Consider the following 26,043-nt stretch of genomic DNA (forward strand, 5'->3'; position numbering starts at 1 on the left):
TATTCTCAAGTTCTTGACCCTATCCCACCTTGGGACAAGAACCTGGTACGGTCAAGGCTCACGGGCCCACCTTTGAGCCATTAGCTTCATGTTCTCTGCTGCTTCTCTTGTGGAAGGTCTCCTTCCTGGTTGCAATCACTTCGGTTTGCAGAGTCTCTGAAATTTGAGTGCTCATAGAGGAACCACCCCACCCGGGTTCTACAATGATAAGGTCCAGTTGCAGCCCCACCCAGCTTTCTTACCAAAGGTGGTGGTGCAGTTTCACAATAATCAGGACATATTCCTTCCGGTGTTCTTTCCAAAGCCTCATAAATCTGACGAAGAATGTAGGTTACATATCCTGGATGTTAGGCGGGCCTTAGCCTTCTACATTGAGAGAACCAGACTCTTCTGTAAGTCGACACAGCTCTTCGTTGCAGTGGCAGACCGGATGAAAGGTCACCCGGTCTCCTCTCAGAGAATCTCCTTGTGGATAACTGCCCACATCAAGTTTTGTAATCAACAGGCAAAAGTGCCACCGTCGGCGATTGTGACCACCCCGAACACAAGCCTCATCAGCAGCCTTCCTGGCACAGGTCCCGATTCAAGGCATCTGTAGAGGCGCTACCTGGTCTTCTGTCCACACCTTCGCATCCCGTTACCCAGCAGGCTCGGGACGATGCTGGCTTCGGCAGAGCAGTATTATATGCCACACGATAATTAACTCTGAGCCCACCTCCGGGGATACTGCTTGTGAGTTACCTAACATGAAATAGACATAAAGAAAAAACAGTTACCTACCTCTTGTAACTGTTCTTTGAGATGTGTTGCTCATGTCCATTTCATCACCCACCCTGCTTCCCTGCTGTCAGAGTTGATGGCAAGAAGGAACTGAGCAGGCATAAGGCCAGCGCTGCCCAGTATACCGGTGCATGAGCACAGGGCTCTAGGGGGCACCAGAGCCAGCCCTACAGATACCACTAAGGTAAAACTTTCCAATGACTGTGCATGCAGTGTGCACCCATGACATGGAATGGACATGAGCAACACATCTCTAACAACAGCTACGTGAAGTAGGTAATGTTTATTCCTGGCTCAAGAGTCTAAATATTCTCCCCCCCCCTCCCTGGGTCTTAAATGACCTGTTCAGGTGAACGTGGCAGACTTAAAGTTCAGGGATAGTCTGAAAAACAAATTCTGTGAAAATGGCATTGCTGAGTCTTGTTTTTCTCAGTGACTCCAGATCAAATTTGCTCACTTTACAAGTAAATTATATCTATTTTTTTCTTCCCACATAACTAAAAACATTGCACCATCACTGTGGGGTGGGAGTCTGGCTGGGACATGTTCTTTCTGCCTAGTTAGTGCATCATCACTAGCAACAAAGGTTCTGAAATCTGGAACCTGGATGAATTAGTATGTTTGAGGTGTGAGTCTGGATAGAATCAGATGTCACATTGAGTCACCCAAGGCCACAGAAGGAATGTGATGGAACAAGAATTTTGATTCCCACCCAGTCTCAGATGCCCACCTTCTAACACAGAATATTTCCTACTTCTACTTTGTTTTACTGCTGTTAGGAGCAAAGAGACTTCAAAAGGAAGCTGTATAACGTGGTTAAGATCATAGAATCATAGAATAACAGAGTTGGAAGGGACCTCTGGAGGCCATCTAGTCCAACACCCTGCCCAGAGCAGGAGCAATCCCAACTAAATCATCCCAGCTAGGGCTTTGCAAGCCTGACCTTAAAAACTTCTAAGGAAGAGGATTCCACCATCTCCCTAGGTAACGCATTCCAGTGTTTCACCACCCTCCTAGTGAAAAGGTTTTTCCTAATATCCAACCTAAACCTCCCCCACTGCAACTTGAGACCATTACTCCTTGTCCTGTCATCTGCTATCACTGAGAATAGTCTAGATCTATCCTCTTTGGATCCACCTTTCAGGTAGTTGAAAGCAGCTATCAAATCCCCCCTCATTCTTCTCTTCCGTAGACTAAACAATCCCAGTTCCCTCAGCCTCTCCTCATAAGTCATGTGTTCCAGTCCCCTAATAATTTTTGTTGCCCTTCGCTGGACTCTTTCCAATTTCTCCACATCCTTCTTGTAGTGTGGGGCCCAAAACTGGACACAGTACTCCAGATGAGGCCTCACCAATGTTGAATAGAGGAGAACGATCACGTCCCTCGATCTGCTGGCAATGCCACTACGTATACATCCCAAAATGCCATTGGCCTTCTTGGCAACAAGGGCACACTGTTGACTCCTATCCAGCTTCTTGTCCACTGTCACCCCTAGGTCCTTCTCTGCAGGACTGCTGCCTAGCCATTCGGTCCCTAGTCTGTAGCGGTGCATTGGATTCTTCCGTCTTAAGTGCAGGACTCTGCACTTGTCCTTATTGAACCTCATCAGATTTCTTTTGGCCCAATCCTCCAATTTGTCTAGGTCCCTCTGTATCCTATCCCTCCCCTACAGCATATCTACCGCTCCTCCCAGTTTAGTGTCCTCCGCAAACTTCCTGAGGGTGCAATCCACACCATCCTCCAAATCATTAATGAAGATATTGAACAAAACCGGCCCCAGGACCGACCCTTGGGGCACTCCGCTAGATACTGGCTGCCAACTAGATATGGAGCCATTGATCACTAACCATTGAGCCCAACAATCTAGCCAACTTTCTACCCACCTTGTGCATCCATCCAGCCCATACTTCTTGAACTTGCTGACAAGAATACTGTGGGAGACCGTGTCAAAAGCTTTGCTAAAGTCGAGGAATAACACGCCCACTGCTTTCCCTTCATCCACAGAACCAGTTATCTCATCATAGAAGGCAATTAGATTAGTCAGGCATGACTTTCCCTTGGTGAATCCATGCTGACTGTTCCTGATCCCTTTGCTCTTGTCTAAGTGCTTCAGAATTGATTCCTTGAGGACATGCTCCATGATTTTTCCGGGGACTGAGGTGAGGCTGACCTCCTTGTAGTTCCCAGGATCATCCTTTTTCCCTTTTTTAAAGATGGGCACTACATTAGCCTTTTTCCGATCTTCCGGGACTTCCCCCGATCGCCAAGAGTTTTCAAAGATAATGGCCAATGGCTGTGCAATCACATCCGCCAATTCCTTTAGCGCTCTCAGATGCAACGCATCCAGCCCCATAGACTTGTGCACGTCCAGTTTTTCTAAATAGTCCCGAACCACTTCTTTCTTCACAGAGGGCTGGTCACCTTCTCCCCATGCTGTGCTGCCCAGTGCAGTAGTCTGGGAGCTGACCTTGTTCGTGAAGACAGGGGCCAAGAAAGTATTGAGTACATTAGCTTTTTCCACATCCTCTGTCACTAGGTTACCTCCCTCATTTAGTAAGGGACCCACACTTTCCTTGGCTTTCTTCTTATTGCCAACATACCTGAAGAAACCCTTCTTGTTACTCTTAACATCCCTCGCTAGCTGCAACTCCAGGTGTGATTTAGCCTTCCTGATTCCATTCCTACATGCCCAAGCAATATTTATATACTCATCCCTGGTCATTTGTCCAATCTTCCACTTCTTGTAAGCCTCTCTTTTGTGTTGAAGATCAGCAAGGATTTCACTGTTAAGCCAAGCTGGTCGCCTGCCATATTTACTGTTCTTTCGACACATTCGGGATGGTTTGTCCCTGTAACCTCAATAAGGATTCTTTAAAATACAGCCAGCTCTCCTGGACTCCTTTCCCCCTCATGTTATTCTCCCAAGGGATCTTGCCCATCATTTCCCTGAGGGAGTCAGTCTGCTTTTTCTGAAGTCCAGGCTCCGTATTCTGCTGCTTTCCTTTCTTCCCTGTGTCAGGATCCTGAACTCGACCATCTCATGGTCACTGCCTCCCAGGTTCCCATCCACTTTTGCTTCCCCTACTAATTCTTCCCGGTTTGTGAGCAGCAGGCCAAGAAGAGCTCCGCCCCTAGTTGGTTCCTCCAGCACTTGCACCAGGAAATTGTCCCCTACCGTTTCCAAAAACTTCTTGGATTGTCTGTGCACCGCTGTATTGTTCTCCCAGCGGATATCAGGATGATTGAAGTCTCCCATGAGAACCAGGACCTGCGATCTAGTAGCTTCTGCGACGTGCCGGAAGAAAGCCTAGACCACTGGACCAGGGGGATGAGGTGGACAGTAGCAGACTCCCACCACAACATCACCCTTGTTGCTCAGGCTTCTAAACTTAATCCAGAGACTCTCAGGTTTTTCTGCAGTTTCATACATGAGCTCTGAGCAGTCATACTGCTCCCTTACATACAGTGCAACTCCCCCACCTTCTCTGCCCTGCCTGTCCTTCCTGAACAGTTTATACCCATCCATGACAGTACTCCAGTCATGCGAGTTATCCCACCAAGTCTCCGTTATTCCAATCACATCATAATTCCCTGACTTTGCCAGGACCTCCAGTTCTCCCTGCTTGTTTCCCAGGCTTTGTGCATTTGAATATAGGCACTTGAGATAACTCGCTGATCGCCCCTTGTTCTCAGTATGAGGCAGGAGCCCTCCCCTCTCACACGCTCCTGCTCGTGCTTCCTCCCGGTATCCCGCTTCCCCACTTACCTCAGGGCTTTGGTCTCCTTCCCCCGGTGAACCTAGTTTAAAGTCCTCCTCACTAGGTTAGCCAGCCTGCTCGTGAAGATGCTCTTCCCTCTTCGTTAAGTGGAGCCCGTCTCTGCCTAGCACTCCTCCTTCTTGGAACACCATTGCATGGTCGAAGAATCCAAAGCCTTCTCTCCGACACCACCTGTGTAGCCATTCATTGACTTCCACGATTCGACGGTCCCTACCCAGGCCTTTTCCTTCCACGGGGAGGATGGATGAGAGAACCACTTGCGCCTCATACTCCTTTATCCTTCTTCCCAGAGCCACGTAGTCTGCAGTGATCCGGTCAAGGTCATTCTTGGCAGTATCATTGGTGCCCACGTGGAAAAGCAGGAAGGGGTAGCGGTCCGAGGGCTTGATGAGTCTCGGCAGACTCTCCGTCACATCGCGAATCTTAGCCCCTGGCAAGCAGCAGACTTCTCTGTTTTCCCGGTCAGGGCGGCAGATAGATGACACAGTCCCCCTGAGGAGAGAGTCCCGACCACCACCACCTGCCTCCTTCTCTTGGGAGTGGTGGTCGTGGAACCCCCAACCCTAGGACAGGGCATCTCATGCCTTTCAACTGGTGGAGTCTCCTTCTGCTCCCTTCCCCCAGACGTATCATCTGGGCCACTCCCCACAATGGTACCTGTGGAGAGAACATGAAAACGGTTACTTACCTGTATCCGCGTGGCTGGTACATGGACATTCCCCCTTTTTTTTCTGGAGGTCACATGTTGCCAGATTTCTTCACCGTCCTCCTGTCTGCGCTGTGCAGCCTGCTCTGAATCTTCAGAACCTTGTGCCCGTAGAAGCATATCCTGACGTCCGTCCAGGAAATCTTCAGTTTCTCTGATGCATCGCAGGGTCGATACCTGTTGCTCCAGACCTTGAACCTTCTCTTCCAATATGGAGACCAGCTTGCACTTTGTACACACAAAGTCACTTCTGACCTCTGGAGGAAAGACAAACAAGGCACATCCGGTGCAGATCACAACACTTGAACACTCCCCATCCATATTACCTTCCTACTATGAGCTTCCTCAGGAGATGCAGTAATTACTCAGAGAAGTCGTTAGGGTGTAAGCCTCAGTGGGCTCATTCCAGGCGAACTCCCAGGCAAACTCCTGCTGTTTTGCTGCTCTGCTGTCCCCCACTGCTCAGCTGGTTCCCCGCCGCTCATCTGGTTCGCGGAGCGCTGGCTTGTTTAAAGAGCCAGGCTCACCTGAAACAAAACACTTCCAACTCCCGCCCTTTTCAGCCAACCAGTCAAGCACTCACTCAAACTTTCAAGCTGCCCTCACTACAAACACTCCGATCCTCTCACCAAACACACCCAGATACTCACCAGCACAGATCCCAGGCAAACTTCAAAGATGACTTTGTAAAGACCGCACCTCTCATTCAGATCTTCTCTCTGTGTATTCAGAGCCATAGCCAATCTTTGTGTGAACAAAGGCACACTTTTACACCGATCACTACAGATTCCCCAGCCATAAAATAGGGGTGGTGCCCACCTCCTTCCTAGGCTGCTTTTAGGACTAGTGCTTAGATCACTTGGAACATGAGAATTACTTTGTGCTAAATGGTTCTTTTAAAATTCATCAACCTAATGCAAGCCAATTGAGTGGGCATCAGAATTGAGGAGAAATCACAAAGTGAAATGATCCCATTGTGGCATGAGGACTAACTTGCTCCAGTTCTCTTCCAGTGAGGAGCAAGGAGAAGATACAGGTGTCTCAGGCAGTACCTACCTTTTGGGTCAATGAAGTCTGCTGTTAACTGAAGTGCCAAGTCAGTAAATGAATTGTTACAGCCATTCTGAATGGCTCCCTCAGCAATATCCCCCCCCCCCCCCGTGTGGGCATGAGTTTACAAAAAATATCCATTCTTTCTCATGAAGAAACCAACGATTCTAAAGGAGGGAGGGCATTGGAAGCTCAAGGGGGAGAACAGAGTTACTTCTGACGAGCCAGTTGGTAGTCAGTTATTTGCATGGGTGGTGTGGTTGATTAACATTGCTCCCAATTTCCAACATTCACATCTGGGGAGGAAAAAATAAACCAGAGGACTTCTCATAAAACTTTCAGCCAGCTGTGAAAAGGGTGGTGGCTTTGTATTAAATATTTTGTGTCACTCATTATGTTAGTGTTTAAACCTGAGGGGAGTGGAATCCAGGATGATTGATAGAGAATTCCGGATTTTGCTAAAGTTTGTCACATCAGTTTCCCCTGGCCACACTCACCCTAACCGTGACCCTGCTCCCCTGTGCTGCTAACCTCCCCACCACCAGCCACCCTCCCTGCAGGGGTACAAACCTTGATGCACTGCCTGGCCTCTGGGATGAGCTTGGGCAGTAAAGCCCAGAGAACTTTCCTCAGTGCGGCATGGATTGCAAGCACAATGATGCTAAACAAAAACTTTCACCAAAGTGAATAGCTCTTTGTTCAGGTTGCTTTTTAGTTTTGCTCTGTTGGTTTTAGACCCATTGTACTGCAGCTTTAAGCTTTCAACTTGCCATGGCCAAAATACGGGACCCCATGCGAAGCAAAGAGGATAAAATATAGGGTGCATCAAAAAGAGAGTACAGGGAACTTAACATGACCTGAGATTCACTTCCTTACTCCTTTGTTCTCGCCTCAGGCCTTGGATTCAGCTTTATTTCTTAGAGCACCCAAAGGGCAATAGGAACTTCACAAGCAAGTCTGCCAAACAGAATGCCTGCCCTAAGGCACTTAAATCTGTGGGGTGGGTTTGGGGTGTCAGTGGGCCCCAATAGCAAGTGACTGATCAGTGAAGCTAGCATGTGGGGCATGTTAATTTCTCATTTGTATAGACAGCCTGTATGTAAATCCCTGGCTTTTTAAGTGTGATAACGCTCAGTCTGTGTGAGAGGGAGATCAACATAAATACTGCCGGAGCGAGATGGCACAGCTGATACAGGTCTGTGATCTGCTCTTGGCTCCAGTCAGCTCTGTACAGTAGCTTCCTCCAGGCCTGGGGCTGAATGCTGACCGCTTGGCATTCTAAACTGAACTGTGTGGTGGTTACCAGCAAGGCGAGGAAGGGACACTTGTGTGTGTGAATTTTGTTTTAATTGTATTTAGTGGCAAAACTTTCCTGGGAGTATTGAGCTCATTAGGAACTGAATTTGGGAGGATATTTGCTTTCAAGGAGGCAGGGAGGCCAGGGGAGGATAAATGCAAAGAAATTCAATCAAATAGAAGTTGGATCCTGGAAGATGTTTGCAATCCAATTTGACACGCCTGCAAGCAGCACTTCCGTATGGGATTCCTGATGGATGCGGTTGTGGTGGTGGCCCTTTCCCGAGACCCCCTGCTCGCTGAGACTGAAGGGCAAAGCAAGGGCACTTGCAAGAAACCTGTGCATGCACCTCTAATGATCAGAGGAGTGGCCCGGGGGAAGACGGGAGCAGGAAGCTGCCAGTTGGCCCAAGTCCTCTGTGCCAGTAGGGCTGCAGTTATTTGAACAGTAAGGCAGGCACCCTTCCCCCACGCTACCCAGAAGCACCCTATGCTTTCCGTATCAAATTCTGGGGATGTTACCTCTGCCTGTGACTTGGGAGGTTTCAGCAGGTGCCGATCATTGCATGTCTTAAAATGAGTGGCTGCTGCAGCCTGGGGGGTTGCAAGTGTTGCCCTTTGCTGGCACTTACCTAGTCATGGTGTCCCTGTGTTTTGGAGACCAGGCAGGGGCCGCTGGTTAAAGCGTGGCATTGGGACTCTGGCAACCCTTTTTCTGTTCGTCTACCACTGGCTCTGTGCTTTGAGGCGCAGAAAGGTGAGGCAGTTTCTCCACGTGTACAATGAGGATGTGACTTGCCTATAACAAGTATGAATTCACTGGCTTGTCTAAACAGCCCTGAGATCCTAGGCTGGGGGACGACGACGATGTAGAAGGGTGAAGTACTCTCAGTAGCTGGTGCTCCCGCCTTCCAGCTTCTTGCTGTCCCATCCTTGTGCCGCTGGGTTTTATGGTGCCTGCTGCCTACCCCAGCACACGATTTCACTGGCCCGTCCTAAGATGGAAGTAGCCTTTGCTCAGTCCTAGTTGTACTGTGGTCTGTGGCAGGCTCCCTCTTGTGACTGGTCACTTGCTCCCCCTGTATCAGGAGGAGGGACCTGGGAAAAAGACAGGTGTTTGCAGATGCAAAGTCCAAGTGACTTTTAGCAAGTCTTGCTCTCTTGTCCCTCTGCTCCCCAGAGGTTACTCATGCTGATTGACATGTTGCTTATTCATGTGACACTGCAGACAGGCATCATGCATCCTGCTGTGTCTCCTGCAGAGCAGTGCAGGGCGGGCAAGGTCTGACCCCTCCAGGCCGCCCTACAGTTCAGATCTCTCTACTGTTTTAGAACCCAGACCTCAATGGGCCTCTGGTGCTTCATCCCTAGTGCTGGTGGTTGCAGTGCATTCATACCTAGCTTCTGTGATGCTCTGTGCACCATCTGGCATCAGATGAGGTGTGAAACTCTGTGCACTAATTACACACGTTTCTGAAAATCTGCCTCAAGTGATCTGGGCACCCATCCTGAGAGATGACAGGTCTGTCAGTGTTACAAAATGGCTTCAGTCCTGATCAGTTTGCTCTCAGCCAGCTACCATCATCACCCTCCTGAAGGGCTAAAGGCTGTTGCTGCTTGATGTTAAGTGAATGTATTGCCCGGATATAGCCTCACTGCTTTATGCATTTGACTTCCTTGCACATTCGCTGTCCCACTGTATAGCAGGCTTCAGTTTCAGAGAGTTTTGAGGGGAGCAAACTTGTGTGCATTTCTGCATCAGACTTTTCACATACAGCAACCACAGTTGTGTAGTCAAGTATTTGTGCACACAGGATCAGTTAAGTAATCCATGCCACACTTTTGTGTGCAGCTTTTGGGGGGGGCAGCTTAAGTGTACAGATTTTCAGGGATGGGGAGAAACTTCCCACTCCTATACTCTTTGCCTTCTCCCCCCCCCCCATCCTCCCCTCTCCCATCCTCTTCATTATAAAAGAAATTTGGATCAGGGTTGAACTGAAGCAGAAATTTGGTAGCTGTGAAATTGTCTGTCAGAAGGCAAAGGTCGCCGTCCCCTTTCTTCCCTGGTGATGGGGGCCTGAAAAGAGGTACAGTTAAATTGTCGTGGGAAGATTGATGGGGGTTTCTCTTTTAACACTGATGAGGAAGGAATGCAAGTTTACTTTTCACACTGCCTTGGTTTTGGGGCCTTGCCAGCAACGGGGCTCTCATTCTTGGCTCTTGTGCTGCCTTCCCTTGGTTTCTTCTCACCTCCCACCCCTCCAGCGTGCATTTAGAAGAAAAATAAATTAAAAATCCCCCAAACTTCCGAATGTGTTGGGAAGAAACCTAGTTGTCCACTTCTATAGAATGAGGCTGCATTCAAGTCACAGCGTAGCCAGCCTTCGTGTGGGATGAATAGCCCACTGCCCTCAACCAGTATGTGCCCTGATTCCTAACCACCCTGTGCCGAGTGCAATGGAGCGCTGACCGGCATCTCACCACTAGGGGTCCTTGGAGGGCTTTGCTCTGTGGAATGAGGCTCTGGCAGCCCTTCATTCGCTGCAGGCTGAAAAGAGAATAAGATGGGTCTGGCGTGGGATGTCAAAGGGGAACGGAAGGTTTCTGAACCATCTCTTAACATGCTGCAGTTGCCTCTCTAAGGACAGGGCTTGCCCTTGGCACTGAGGCCGGCTTCCCAGGGGCTCCAGGGGAAATTGCAGCCCGGGACATAGTTACAGGCTGCAAGCAGGAAAGCATGGTGCTTAGGCCTGCACAAGGTGCTGTTGCCCACCTAGCTGTGTTGGGCAGGAGCATGAAGAGCGATCGTGGAGTGACACAGTTGTGCTGGCAAAAGCCCCAAGTGGAGAGGGAATTACACTAGGAAAGCTGCGGCTGTTCTTAGAATTTCTTTTGCTGCAGGGGGATGGGATGTGTTCTGGAATACACGGTTTTGCCAATATAAGCTGCACCCAGTATCGCTGCTAGTGTAGAACAGGCCTTCTGAGGACTGTCTCAGCAATGCACTGCCAGCTTCTCTTCCTGGAGCTTGGGGAAAACAGCTGAATTTTGAGGACATCTTTTCTGAGTGGCTTTGCAGCGTTTTAATCTGTCCAGGAGAAGCCTGGTTACTTGTTGCATTTGCGTGCGCGCGGTCTCTCTCTCTCTGGTAGTTGAGGTCCTTACTGTAGCATCTGAGTACTTCAGTCTTTAATGTATTTATCTTCCCAACCCCCATGTGAGCCAAGGCAGGGCTGCTATCCCCATCTTACAGATGGGGAAACTGAGGCACAGAGGCTAAGTGACCCACCCAAGGTCACACATGGAGTCTGTGACAGAGCAGGGAATTGAACCCAGGTGTCCAGAGTTCTAGACTATCATCCTAACTAGTGGACACCCCTTGTCTTTATTTTTTCATTTGCTCTCTTATCTCCTCTCAGGATGCTGTCAAATTCACATGTCCTCCTTATTGCCTGACCAGAGCAGATGAAAGACTGGTGCTGTCCTGATGCCCTCTGCTTGGCTTCAGGCTTCACCATGTTGTCCTTATCCTCCTTAGTTGCTCCATTTACTCCCTGGTGATCTTGTGGGTCTAAAGATTCTTTCACTGCCTTCCTACTTCCGATGGATTAAATAACGTATCGGCCTTTACATGGCTGGCTAATTGTTCTTCAAATTCCCTCTTCGCCCTCCTGACTCTCTTACCTTTGTAGTTCTGATCCCTTCTGTTTTCTGGAGGATATTTGCAGGGCTTGAATAACCTCCTCAACCATGTGGTTGGCTCCATTAGCCCTCAGGGAATGCACCTGCAGGCACACTTAGGGTTTCTTAAGTAGCCTACATGCTGAGGCAAGGATTTTCATCTCCTCGCTTCTGGCTTTAGGGCCCTTCATAGTTAACTGTGCAAGGACAGAGTGTCTTTGGGCGTCTCTTTTCCCAACCCTTGTGCTCATCAGGTGGCTGCCGCGGTAGCTTGTGAAATGCTTTGGCATCCTTGTGCTAGTTTTAAGGGTGTAACAAAATGCAGTGCTGTGCTGCAGCAGCAATTTCACATGGCGCCCAGTGGCAGAGTCCACTTCCCAGCGATCTGCGGCATTACAGGGACCCTGACCCCTTTCCTTCTGGGTGGCCGCTTTCGCAGAGCAGGGATTGCTCATCACTGAATAACCTTGCGTAATCTTTAAACAGCCTAGTCAGTGGCTTGGGGGCCCTCTTTGAGCAGTGTTGACTGGAGCTGGCTCTGGGGCATCTGCTCCCCCTCCCCCGCCAATCCCTTTAAGAATGAGAGAGCAGATCTCTTTGCTCTGGGGTACCCTACACGCTGGGAACAGTACCAGAGGCCTGGAGCACCTGTGCTGGTATTTGAAAGCTGAAACAACTGTGAACTGCTCCTTTCCGCCAGCTCTTCCTGAAACCTTAATCTTCCCACAGGTACCAGCCCCGGGTATGGTGGAAAGGGGGTTCCCTGGGTGTGTTGTCAAGGATTATTCAGGTGAGGGAATATCTTTTATTGGACCAGCTTCTGTTGGTGGAAGGCACCAGTTTTTGAGCTACACACAGCTCTTCTTCAGGTTACCCATTCTTGGTGCCACTCGCTGTGTGCTCTGCTCAATCCCCAGCTCTGGGCATGGCTCCCACTGGGCAGGATGTGGTTTGAGTGGTATCTGGCATGGGGAGCCCTGATCTGAGGGGGGGTTTGTGCAGGGCCTGCCACAATGGGGTCCTGACTCAGTGGGATGCTGTTGGATTTCCTGAGCATGTGCTGAGAGGCACCAGGAATGGATAACCTGAGGAGGAGCTCTGGCAGCTCGAAAGCTTGTTACTTCCCCCAGGTGCAGTGAAAGTTATTACCTCACCCACATTATGTCTCCGATCTTGGGACCAACACTGCAAATGAAGGCTTGTTCACTCCGGTGAATGCAGAGTTCACTCCCTAGCAGCAGTCTAAGTGTTTGAATGGTAATTGCACTATTCTGATGATCTACATTCAAGGGGTGACTGGTGAGGTGACCTCCAATGTCCCAGACCATCAGCCAGTAGTGACAGTTCTTCATAGCTGAAGTTTTTTAAAAAAACTTAAATGTGCAGGAGGGATGAGGGGCATCTCATCAGATAAAATGTGCTTTTATTACAGATTTTCAAAGGCATAAAACACGGGGCAGTTCTGACAGTTGCTGTTAGTCCTGATAACATCACAACCCACTGGAGCTTTGCTCTTGTGGTTGCCATGTTGTTGGAACCCCTGGGGTGGGGATGCGTGTGAGTGAACTTAGCTCAGTTGCCTGTGTAGCATCCTGTGCACAGTAAATGTTATGGTACATAATGCATCAAAAATACTTCTCCTCCTTGGATCTCAAAGCACTCTACAAAGATGGGCCTTAATCCTGATTCACAGCTGAAGAAACTGAGACCAAAGCTAAAGGTCACGCTGTGGGCTTGTCTGCACAGAGAGCTGCACTTGTTCACCTACAGATGTGAATTTAAACTGCTCTAGTTAAACTGCAAACTCTTCCACGGATGGTATTTGGCTTAAGAGCAGCTTATTTCAGTTCATCTTAAACCTGTTCCTAATAAACTTAAACAGAAATAAGAGTGGTGATGCCTGGGTTTGTACTGGTTGAGTTAAATCAGTTTAACTAAACTGCTGTAACTTTGTGTAGGCAAAGTATGAGTTCGGGGCAGGGCCAACAGTAAAACTTGGCTGTCTAGAGCCCTATCCACTGGCCCTGTTGTCTTACCTTCAGTGCAGGTTATCTGTGCCATGCATGTGTCATGCATGTAATGAAGGTCTGTTCCTCGAACGTCCTGCAGATGTTGAGGAAGCTGGCTGGCTGAGTGAATTTCAGTGAGGAAGCGAGGCCTCATGGTTAAGGCATTGGACTGGGACTTCAGCTCCTGCCTCTGGCATAGATTTCTTACCCTCAGTGGCCTGCCTACTGCCATGTATGTCTGCACTGGAATAAAAAACCCGCAACATGGCCACCATAGCCCAGGTCTGCTGATTTGGGCTCTATGGGCTTAAAAATTGCCGTGTGAAAGTTTGGGCTCAGGCTGGAGCCCAGGCTCTGGGACCCTCCCCACTTCCATCTACTTAGCAATTTTACAGCCCCACGAGCCCAAGTCAGCTGACCTGGGCCAGCCATGGTCATTTAATCACTGTGCAGATATTCCCTTAGTCTCTCTGTACCTCAGTTCCCCATCTGTAAAATGGGCATGATGATCTTTCCTTTCTTCTAGCCTTGGTCTCTTGTCTGTTTAGACTGTAAGGCTTCTCTGGACAGAAGTTGTACCGCCTTCTAGCTGTATAGTTAAAGCCGCACAGCCCCCTAATCTGGATGCATTATACCTGTATAAAGGTGCTTTATTCCTATGTGAGGAGGGGAATAAACTACCCCAGTCTGAAGATGCCTTACTGGTCTAGTATATTCCCCCTCTTTTACACAAATGACCTATACCAGCATACGGCACTCTAAGGCTGTGTGGAGCTATGCCCACATTACGGGCGGTACCAGTGTAACAATGCTGGTAAATACATGTCACCTGCGAACAGGCACAGTTATACTGGTACAAAAACTGTCACCCAGGCCTCTGCTCCTTGGGGCAGGGACTCTCACTGTGTGTGCACATTGGGGCCCTCATCTCTTCTGGTGTCTAGGTGCCACTGGAATATAAATTCATCTGGGTCGTATCTCACCAAATCAGTTCCCTGCCATTGCAGGGGCATTGGTGCACCTTGGTCCCTCCTATTCTCTGCCTGTGGCATACTGTAGTTTAGACTCCGGAGGGCTATAATAATTTTGGTCTAATCCAAGTTATTGGGCTCAGTGCAGGGGTAACTGGCTGGAGTGTAGTGGCCTCTGACATGCAGGAGGTCAGACTAGATCCGGTGGACCCTGTGACTCTATGCTAATATGTGGGGCTGTAATGCTTTCTGGATAATATGGAGGTCTGGCTAACCCAGGCCATTCCATAGGACTTACATTGTGTGGCGCAAGGTGTATCTATGTGTGTTACTTAGGCAGATACAAAACGTGCTGGCAAAACTATCTTTATCTCTCCTCTTACCCTTTTTAGGCTTCTTTATATCGTTCATTTAATAACACTTCTACTTCTGATCTCAGTGTAGTCCATCACCGGAGCGAATACCAGTGCTAGAATGAGCTTGTTACTGTGTGAGTGGGAGGAGAGTGGAGCTGTCGACAACTAGATGGGAATGGGATCTCTCTTCTGAATCCCCTTAATGAGGGACATGGGGCTCTTCTCGTTCCAAGGTGATGAAAGCACTTCCAGCGTTGATAGAAGAGACACGCTCCTCTCTGATGTTCACATGCTGCTTATAGAAGGAGACGAACTCTTTGCCACCAGGGCAAAGCCTGCAGAACTCCTTAATAAGAGGCTGCGCTCCCCAAAGGCACCTGCCTGCTGAAGGCTTTGGGGGAATCTGCTCAGCGCTTTCAGTGTGGGAAGGTGCCTGGGTCACAAGAACTGAGGCTTTTTGTCTGCCCCCTGCCATCCCGTCAGCAGCTGGGGACCTTTGCCAGGTGCCAAAGGGAGACATGCTCAACTAGCAGTGGGGCAGCACCCGTCAAGTGTTTCAGCTTTCAACACCTGTGGTCCTGCTGACTCTCTCCTCTCCTCCTGTTCTCCTTCCCGAATCTGCGTGTGAGCAGCAGGGCTGCCCCCCAGAGTGTACGCTCCCCCCATGAGCAGGGTTACTGGGTGGCAGCAGGATGCACTGCTGAGTTGCTAGGGAATGGCTCACGTGTCATGGTACATTACTTCTAAGAGACGGGTGATGCCTTTGCAGAGGAAAATGAAGGGTGGGGGCTGCTTTCTCCGCCTTGCCCTGCCTGAAAGCCTCCTCAGAAGCCAGTGATGCTAAGTATCAGATCAGTTCAGCCAGAACAAGAGGCAAATTAACTTGACCTAGATCTGGATAACAGAAGAGACCTACAAATCCACTGCATGCATCCGATGAAGTGAGCTGTAGCTCACGAAAGCTTATGCTCAAATTGGTTAGTCTCTAAGGTGCCACAATTCCTTCTTTTCTTTTTGCGAATACAGACTAACACGGCTGCTATTCTGAAACCTACAAATCTCTGGTTTCTATGCCTTTAAAACCATTGCTTGGGAGCAATGTAGAGAGAAATCTGTACTCCCAACAAGGAAGGAAACCAGCTAGTTTGTTACAACCTTCCTGTCTTTTTATAATTCCCTCTCTGTCTGTCCCCCCAGGCCTATCTGCAGCCATGCGGAGGGGTAACTTTCCTCTCCAGTACTCTCCAGCCCTGCCATTGCTTGCTCTGGCTAAATGGGGATACCAGTAACTATCAGTGAGAAGATGCCCGCCGAATGTTTTGACCTGGTTACTATTCATGTTTCCTAAGAGACATGTTCTCCTTTTTGAGGCTTGTTCCAATTAACACTAATAAGCGCCACTTGTTCCTACTGCAGAGAGCACCACCCAAATAGCCTCGCCTCCTGGAATCTAGGAGACCCAGCTGAGGAAAACTCTCTTGGCTGGGGAGATTGTGTAAGTGGCACTGGTTGCCCCTTGGTTCGGCTATATGGAGAAAAGTCTAGCACACGGCGGGGAGGAATAGAGGCAGGATGGTCTTGGGTTAAGGGCAGTGTACTGATAACCGGGAGATTGGGTTTCTGTTCCTTTCTGTGCCCACGTCCCATCCTCTGTAAAAGAGCTGTCCCTGCCTTCTGCATGGGGAGGGGGTAGAGTACATTCAAGCTTGTGAGCTGCTCAGTTTCGATAGTGGTGGGGAGAAACACACGTAGTGGAGGGGAGGCAAAGGAAATCTCTGCTTCAGCAACCATTGTAGATGCGTGTGTGGTGGGGGAGAGGGGCACTTCATGCTGAATGGCGGTGAAATGCATCAGATCTTCATGTTGTCAAATAGTTTCAGCCCTTCTGCTCGTAGGGACTCTAGGTCTAAGTGAGCGACCGTCAAAGCCAGTGGTGCCAGCAGCTGTAGCCAAAGAGCTGTGCAGGGGCAGAATTTCTTTGCAGGAATTGTAGGACACAGATTTTTGCTACGTTCATCGCTTTTCTTGTTACCAGAATGAGCTCAATTATTGACTGGGAGGTATAGCTGGCCTCTGCTAGTTTTGAGCCTGGGTTATAACTCTGTCTTAAATGTGGCTAAGCATCCATCATCCAATTTACAGATGGGGAAACTGCGGCACGGTGACTTGCCCAAAGTCCCCCAACCAGTCAGTGCAGACCTAAGAACAGAGCCCGGATCTCCAACATCTGGCCTTGTAGACTAAAGCCACTAATCCCTGTTCGTTCCCCACGTCGCGCTGAAGAGAGCTTGCGTGGCAGCCCCCAGTGCTTTCTGGGCTCTGTGGGTAAAGGCAGGGGGCAAGGTTATCCTAGCTGTGCTGCTCCATCCATCAGGAGTGGATCCCGAGTGATTACTCCTCCATCATCTGAAATGCCATTGGATCTATCTCTCCCACGCCCCCATGTAAGACCCCAGAGTCTTCGCCCCCCACCTGGGAGGCTGATGGCTCCAGCCCTGTTCACTGCAAGTGCTGGAGGTTTTAATGGCAGCCGAGCTCCGGAATGATGGGACCCAGCTGATGTGCCTCTCTGGCACCCAGCCTGTTGCCATGGCAATGGCAGGCATTTGTGCTCCTGCAGGATATTGCTTTCCTGTAACCTCCCTGTTTCTTTCTCTTGCTCACACAAAGAAAGCAAGTGCTTCAGCGGCGCTTTGCGGGAAGATGTGCTCTGCATACAAAACACTCCGCCCGCCTGCCCTCCCCAGCTGGATTCCTCTCAGGGTGAGCGACAGTGGAGAACATCAGTACTGTACAGAAAGTGCATGCTGAGCCAATGCAGGAAGAGCAGGCTCCAAGAGCAAACGCAGGCCATGGTCACTGAGATGCAGGAGCACTGCATCACTGTAGCTCCTTTTCATTAGCCAATGCATAAGGCTATGATGTAGTCACAGAGGTTATAGAAGTCGCGGAATCCATGACATCCAGCGACCACTGTGACTTCAGTCTGTGGCGGTCGGGAGCTGCAGCGTCCCTGGCCGCCCCCCGGTAGGGAGCTGCGGGGTACCCCCGCTGCCTCTGGCGGCCCCTGGAGCTCCAAGCTGCTGCAGGTGGTGGGGATACCCCACAGCTCCCGGCTGCCACAGGAAGCAGGGAACCCTGCAGCTCCTGGCTGCCATGGGTCATTGGAACCTTTTGTGCTTAACTCCCCATGGAAGGTGGTGGTCTTTCTGGGCATGCACTGTAGGCTTTGGGACCAGCCCCTTAAGTCAATGGGAGACCTTCCATTGGCTTCCAACAGACCTGGGATGACTCTGGAGCACCGTTCTCAAACTTAACTTCCGTTTCCAGATGCCATTCCTTTGCTAGCTAGAGGGCAGCTCTTGCTCACAAGCTCCTCATTCCGGGGGGGAACCCATGCCGAGTTACTTTCCTGTTTTTAAACAAAGCCGTATCTGAGGGCTAGTCTACACTAGAAGCACTACATCGGTGCAGCTGTAGCATGTCTGGTGAAGACGCTCTGTGCCGACAGGAGAGCGCTTTCCCGTCCACCTCCTAAAACCACCTCCGCAAGAGGCTCTTAGGTCGGAGTAGCTTGCGTTGCTTGGTGACAGAAGTTATACCGGCATAGGCGGTCGGGTAGGCAAGCCTGGAGTGATTTTGAGCCCCAAATGTGGAGAGGCTGTTCCTGTGTGTGGATGACTCCAAAAGGACTGATTAGCTTTGAGCCCTGCAGCCAACCCCAAACAAATTGTTCCGGAGTTGGGCCGACACATGAGAAATCTCAGCCCCAAGAGGACATTGTTTTAAAATGGGATCGAAATGGCTGTGCTGTTCCAGCCTTGGCTCGATCATTACCATGGTTTTGTCCTATATTCAAAGTAGTATTGACCACACATCTGTCAGGCCTTGCTTTTTCTCTCCTTCCGTGCACGGTTGTTGTCTCTAAGATTGTTGTTGTCCTTTATTTCCCCCGGAGGGAGTTGCATGGGGTTACTTAACAATGTTTGTGCATGCAGGGACCTCCCATGTGTATTGGAGCTTTTTGTTTTTCACAGTTTCCTAAGCTCCGGTCTCTGTAGGTTAATACACTCTGTAGCTTTGCTTCATGTGGCCATGCTTCACAGCAGCGAAGGCTAAACCAAATGTAGATGGTTCTCCCCTCCCTCAGAGCCACCTGAACATCCTTCCTGATGAGCTAGAAATCCACATGGTCCAGCAGGGATGGGAGTTGGTTGGAGGGGCAGCATCTGTTCAGTGAGATGTGAGCCCAGAGGGTGCTCTATTTTCTGGCCCCTACTCCTTCACGGCCCCTGGCAAGCGCTAAGTGGGAATGGTTTCAGCCAGGGTTTGTTTTGTAGACTGCTGTCTACTTCAGTGTGCAAGAGTGCTGGTGAGCAGAGCCGCTTCTGGTAGCATTCGACAATGATAAGTGGGTGAGAGGAGGGCTGTGCCTGTTCATCTACGTACTTTTCTTAGGCTTTTGTAAAGGAAAGAGAAGCTGTAATCAGGAGAGAGCTGCTATTTGCATTCCCCAAATCAGCTTGTTTTGTCTCCTACATCTGCTCGGAGCAACTCTGGCTGAGACTTGGAGGGCTTGTCTGCATGGAACATTACTGTGCAGCCAGCTGATGAGCTGGAGATTCACCCACTGGCTTTCCACACACTAACTTACCGTATAGACAAGCCCTGAGAACCTGTCTGAGAAATGCTGTGTTATGCAGGAAATTGGCCTGGACGCTAAGGGAGATGGATGGCCTAGAAGAGGACAAAGCCTGGGACTGAAAATCAGAAGAGCTAGATTCTCTTCCTGACTCTTCATGCAAGTCGCTTAACCTGAGATTGCCTACAAGGGCATATGGCCCATCCAGTACTTCTCTTAGCAGATATCTCCATCGGCTGGAGATAGGGCACTAGATGGGGAGGGCTCTGAGTTACTACAGAGAATTCTTTCCTAGGTGTCTGGCTGGAGGGTCTTGCCCACATGGTCAGGGTCTAACTGATTTGCCAGAATTGGGGTTGGGAAGGAATTTTCCCCTGGGTCAGATTGGCAGAGAACCAAGGGGGTGTTTGTCTTGATTGCCGGTCTGAACTAGAGTGAATGGTAGATTCTCCATAACTTGAAGCCTTTAACTCATGATTTGAGGATGTTGGAAACTCAGCCAGAGGTTCTGGGTCTGTTACAGGAGTGGGTGGGTGAGGTTCTGTGGCCTGCAATGTGCAGGAGATCAGACTAGATGATCATGATGGTCCCTTCTGGCCTTAAAACCTGAGTCTTGGCACCTAACTTTCCCCATCTGTGAAATGAGGATAATGCCCACTGCCTGAGTGCCCTGAGACACAGGATTGCCACCCCAAGACTTCAAAAATCACAAGTGGCTTAAAATTCATGGCTTTAAAAAAAATGGTTCTTCTCTGCAGCCATAAGGATGAGAAGGTTACTTTTCTTTTAATAATAATAATAATTAATAATAAAAGCTGAAATTCCCAAATAATTACATGACTCAGTGAGCTGTAAATATACAAGTAGAATGCCAAATAGTCCGAGACTTGCAATAGAATAGCAAGAGGTGGCAACACTCTGGAGGGTGTGTGGGAGACCCACTCTGCCCAGTACCTGTGCGCTGGTTGGTGCAGCAGGGCTCCCCAAAGGTATCAGCCTGTGTGTCTAGTTGTTCCCATGCTTTACAAATCTCCAGTAAGTAGGAGGATGATGAGAGAGATGGTGGTGACCAGTAAAACAGCTAGGGATAGAAAAAGATCCATTATTACTGATTGGGACATCAGGACAATTGTAGAAAACCATAATTATCCTCATAATCTTGTAAATGACCACTGCGGAGGTGTAGAGAGAAGAGCGGGTGATGGCGAAGTCCTGTGCAGAGAATGACCAGTGTTGGATAAAGCTGTTACATTCATTGTTAAAGCGTTCAGCCTCAATCCAACGTAAACTCCTTTTCACATGAGTGAGGTGTCCAATGCTAGATAAGCCCATTAGCTAGAAGTTTCTTTTGAGTTGATCAGCACTGGATTAATGTTGTCATTTTAAACAGTCTTCGGAGTCGATCCATTGAGATTAATCGACATAATTCATAGCTCTCTAAGCTGTCATTCCACTCAATGAGATGGCACTGCATTGGCTGGTGCCTGAAAGACTTTCCTTGCAAACAAAATGGCTGCTAGCTCCTGTTTAAATGAAAACTACATTCAAGAATTGCAGAACTCTGTGGCTGCAGAGTGCCTGGAAATCCCCAGCACAGGTTTCCCATGCCTCCCTCCAGTAACGTTGCTGGCTGTCCAGGCTGGTTTGCAACATTCGTTGCATGGTGGGAAAATGTCTCGTCCAATTACCTCCTTTACCTGAACTTTTCACTTCTCTTCTGAAGTGAAGCTGAAGTAAAACCACTGGCTTTTACCAGATATACTCTGGGTGGAGGGCAGCAAGTCCTGGTCTAGTTGGGGTGCTGACTGTATAAGTTTGGCCCAAGTTTAATGGTCACCTGCCCTTTTGCAGTCACACAATAGATCTTCCATTTCTCTGCCCCGCCCTTCTCCATGGGAGGTGTATGCCAGGAACTTCACTGTAAGGAGTCCTGGCCTCCCCACTTCTACCTCATCCATGTCAGTAGGGTTAGCTTTTTGGATCCCATTTCCTTTCAATCACTTCAAAAAGAAAGGGCTCAAAGTCTCTAGTCTCCTGCCACTTCTACAGGTTCGCCAGGCTGCATTGTCATTACTCACCTGTGTGCTGTCCATGCCTCTTACCAGGTTATCCTGAAGGACCTAGAAGTTTTGGCTGAGATCGCCTCCTCTCCTGCAGGTCAAACAGAAGATCAGGGGCCATGTGATGGCTCTGATACGCGATTCAGCCAATCGGAGTTACACATTCCCGTCAAAGCCAGCCAGCTGAGCTCCTCTGGTAAGTGCCCTCCGTCCATACCTTCCTGACAGTGATCTAAATTGTTAAGCATCCTCTCCCTTTCTAGCTGCTTCATTTCTCTTGAGGCAAAGTGGCACTTGTCAGATTTGGTCTGGCAAAGAGGGACTCTCTTGGAGTAATGAATCAATATACCAGTTCCAGCCCCCACATCGCTTGGATATTTTGGGATGCAGAAGAGTGTTCTCCAGCTGCTCCTATCTACCCATCTGTGGATTCAGCCACGAAAGCAATCCACGGTTCCTGCAATATTTTTATATCTGATACACTGGTCACATTATTGCCACACTTAAATGGGACTGACTTTTTTCAGAACAATTAATAGTAAGTGCCCAAAATAGAACAAATTAAACTCTCCTGATCATAGAAAGGAGACCTGGGGAAGGAGGAGCTGTGAGCTGAGCCATTCATCAATCAGATGCCATATTTATATGGCGGCCACAAATTTTAAAAAGTATCTGTGCTTTTTGGGTGCCCAGTTTAAGCCACCTTGATTCCTTCCCCACCCCCAGTTTCTGAGCCTCACAGAAAATGCACTAGATGGGCAAGGTCCAGGATGTTAAGCTGGAGGCTTCCAAAAACTGACAGGTTTCAGAGTAGCAGCCGTGTTAGTCTGTATTCGCAAAAAGAAAAGGAGGACTTGTGGCACCTTAGAGACTAACCAATTTATTTGAGCATAAGCTTTCATGAGCTACAACATCCGATGAAGTGAGCTGTAGCTCGTGAAAGCTTATGCTCAAATAAATTGGTTAGTCTCTAAGGTGCCACACGTCCTCCTTTTGTTTTTCCAAAAACTGAGGCACCCAAAATGTAAAGGCCCCAATTGAAAATGTTTTGGTCTGTGTCCATAGTGTTACACAGAGATATGTTCCAAGTGTCCTTGGCTTCATCTCTGTAAAATGAAGTTCTACGTTGTCCCAAGTGCCAGGACAGGTGAAATGTTAAAACTGGAGGAGGGGAATCTTCATACTTTGGGGTTTTATAGAAAAAGTCATTTACAATTGGAATCCACCCACTTCCCCGAACAGCAGTTCAGCCATTGCAGCTGGCAATCCCGCTCTTCCAGACCTTCACCTCTCACTCCCCTCTCGTGCTGCAGGTCTCTGTAGCTGTCTCAGTACTACGGGCTAGGGGCGTGGTTCCCCTGCGCCTGTACCCATCCTCGCATTAGCTCTTATGGCACTAGAGCGAGTCTAAGTAGCAGTGTACAAGTCTGCCTGAAACTGGTGAGTCAGCCGTGCCTCCCTCCAAGCTACTGTGGCTACACTATTTATATCTGGGCTAGCGTGAGCATGTGTGAGCAGTGGAATCACACCCCTAGCTCATAGTGTAGACATAGCCTGCATGAGCACATTCCTCAATCCTCAAAACCAGGCATATCCTCCTGGGCAAACGGATCCTTTTCCTGCTGGAGTTAGATTGTTAGCATCTCAGGGTAAGGGCTGTCTGGTCTCTCTGTAAATAGCCGTTCACATCAGTGGCACTTTGCACGAATGCTAATAAAAAGTGGTGTAGCCACCTACTTGCCCTCCTGCCTCCTCTTCCTTGATGCCCACAGACTGCCTCACTGCTGGGAAAGTACTGGCCCAAAGGCCTACTCAGACCCTCTAGAATTGTTGCACTATTTCAGCTAACACAACCCTCCCTGCTTCCTGTGTGCAGGCCTGTAGCCTTAGAAGGACTGACGTGCCTAATGAGCTAGTCTGGTGAGAGCCAACGCTGCCTCGTCAGAGGCTTTTGTAACTTTTGAAACCTAATGCAGTGCTTTGCGAGTGCTGTTGATCCTCTCCATGTCCAAGATTGACACTGTGTGGGTGGAGTTACTTATGCAGCATTGGCCAAACAGCTGCAAAGCTGCATTTTAAATCATGCTGATGGCTGGCTGGCCAAGGTTTCCTTCCTTGTGGATTATCTAAAAATAGCCTGCAGTATGGCATGTATCCTGAAGACTGCACGGCCCCTTTAACTGGAACAGAAACTAGGCTTCAATTATTCAAGTATAGTACAAAAAAAAAAATCAAGGGTTTGGAAGAATCTGGCTACATCCGTGTCTAGCTGTCCTCTGTATTTAGACTGCCAGTCACGACCGTGTCAAGTGTGTGTAGGGCACGCAGGATGCATGTATAATGGTTGCTAATGGTGGGTGCTATAGTTCGGGTTGCAAAACGCTCTCCTTTTGTAAACCTGTTCTCACTTGCTTATAACTTTCTGGCAGATTACTCTTTGGGGGGCTGAAATTCTCATGATTTGGCTTTTTACCAAAAGTAAACTTTTTGGAAAGGAGTGTTTCCCCGGAGTTCTGTAAGGGTGGCCATACCACCTTCTCCTTAGTATGACTGCCCGCATGTTTCACACATAGGTCCAATGACTATGATTTAGCACAGGATTAGTCCTTAGTGAGGTGAGGGGTTGCTTCTAGGCTAGGATGCTCTGGGGTTTGAATTCGTAACATTATGGCCTTTTGAAAAGGCCTTTTGGAGCGTGATTAATAGAAAATCTTTGGTCTATGTGCATATGCTCCTTAATGGCTGTATGGGTCCTATCTCACTGCTGGGCTTGTGTTGCTTCTGCTCAAATTTCCCTAGCACTCCGCTGGGATAGAGCACTATGACAAAGCCTCTGTCTGCAAGGTGTGCTGGTTCCCTGCTACTTGTCTGCACAAGCTGGTCAGAACAGATGCAAATGTGGAGTGCTGGAAAATCAACCTAGCCCCCAAACCAAGAGAAGAGAACCACTTCCCCTAGACATGAAGTAGATGCCTGGAGGCATGAAGCAGATGCATGTACTGCAGCCATCTGCTCAGACTACTGAAGCAGCAGTGTCCTACCTGCAAAGCAACTCCAGCATTGGCGGTGGGGGCCAGTAGAATGCTAGCTGATGTTCTCCCTATGTGATTCGCTTGGATCAGGACAGGGTAGACTGAAAAGCCATTAGAGAGTTGTGGGGATAGGAGAACAGGAGCTGCCTGCCCAGGGTAAGGAAGCCAAGGACTCCAGTGTCCCTGAGTGCTAGGATACCTGTTTGTGGTTGTGATGTGTGGGTGTAAGTCACTGAGTCAGCCATTCTTGCAAGTCCAGAAAGTCATAGCACATTTCCATTGTTCATGCAGTGTGGCTATTTTTGATCCAAGCTTGTCACCCATTCCTAAGAAAGTGGTGTGGGGGAAGGGAAGGGGCCTGGGCTGTTCCACATTCATGCCCTTACTTCCTCTTTCTCATGTTTTCCCAGGATGTGTTTATGCAGTTGTTTCCCTGCCATTGAGATTGGCTTCCTCCAACCATTCATTGGTTGCAATCAGGAAAGCAGCATCCCTTTTCCTGAGTTCATTCCCAGATTGACTTTTATTTAGATGCTTTGTTCTCCCATGACATAAGGCTAGCTGTGCTCTTTCAGCGTCTCAAAATGTAATGAATTTGGAGCTGTGTTTTAAGGACCTGCGCTGCGTGGGGCACATGACGTCCCATTTGTCGCTTGCTTTGTATGCAGGAAGGCCAGCTCTCATTGGCATAGCAAAGATGAGAAGGGAATAAATTGTCTGAAGGACACCAGAATAAGAGCTGCCCTCTCTGTAGAGAAGTGATCCTGGGGGACCCGGTGTACCCCTTACAGCCATGGTTCATGAAACCTTACATGGGAAACCTGGACAGCAGTAAGGAGCGGTTCAACAACAGGTTGAGTAGGTGCCGGATGACAGCTGAATGTATCTTTGGCAGATTAAAGGCACGCTGGCGATGCCTTTATGGCAGCTTAGACCTTAATGAGGATAATATTCCCTTGGTCATAGCCGCGTGCTGTACATAGCTTCACAGAGATTATGCAAAGGGTGAAAGGTTTGCTCAGAGGTGGAGTGTTAAGGCAGACCACGTGGCAGTTGATTTTGAGCCGCTAGGTACCAGGGCTATCAGAGAGGCCCAGAGGGGTGCAATTCAAAGCAGGAAGGCTTTGAGGCAACACTTTGAAAACGAGAACCAGTAATGGATAGCTCTGTGATTGGTGCTGCAATATTGCATTACATGTAGTTTTTCTAGGAAGTAATGGTTACATCTGGGGCCTAATATTCCAGCAAGCACATGAATAAACTGCCAGTGTAGGTATTGGAAGTGCTTGCTATCTCAATTTGTAGAAAACAAATAAAGATGAGTTACCATTCAAAAACTTTGCTTTTACTGCACAAGAAACAGCACACACACAAACACACAGAGATGCTTGGTGGGAAAGGAGGAACCAGGGAAGGGCAGACTTTCACAGCTGTGTGTGGGTCCAGCTATCATTGTGAAAGCTGTCTGAGGGGGTGGAGTGAAGGGGAAACCGAGAAGTCCTGGAAAGTGGAAAGGACTGTGCAGGTGGAATTTGAGGGGGGTGTGGAAGAGAATTCTGAATCTGCTGCAGGGGAGGGCGAGCATGGATCTGCTTAGTCTACAGCATTAAGGACTTCAGCATCTACTTTAATCTTCCGATCAGTAGCATCCTTAACAAACTCCTGATTCTCTTTTCTGTCC

General features: G+C 48.9%; 1 protein-coding gene across 4 annotated transcripts in view; it reads left to right on the forward strand.

Annotated features, from left to right (window-relative positions):
* The window catches only part of VAC14 (VAC14 component of PIKFYVE complex), a 191,605-nt gene that overhangs the window by 59,658 nt on the left and 105,904 nt on the right, over positions 1-26,043 (forward strand). For all 4 annotated transcript variants that reach the window (XM_084644950.1, XM_084644951.1, XM_084644948.1 and 1 more), the window contains one exon: positions 21,376-21,526. In XM_084644950.1, the coding sequence (XP_084501076.1) occupies positions 21,376-21,526 (151 nt within the window). The remainder of the gene's footprint in view (positions 1-21,375; positions 21,527-26,043) is intronic.

Source organism: Lepidochelys olivacea (genome assembly GCF_965140295.1).
Source record: "Lepidochelys olivacea isolate rLepOli2 genome assembly, chromosome: 12".
NCBI lineage: Eukaryota > Metazoa > Chordata > Testudines > Cheloniidae > Lepidochelys > Lepidochelys olivacea.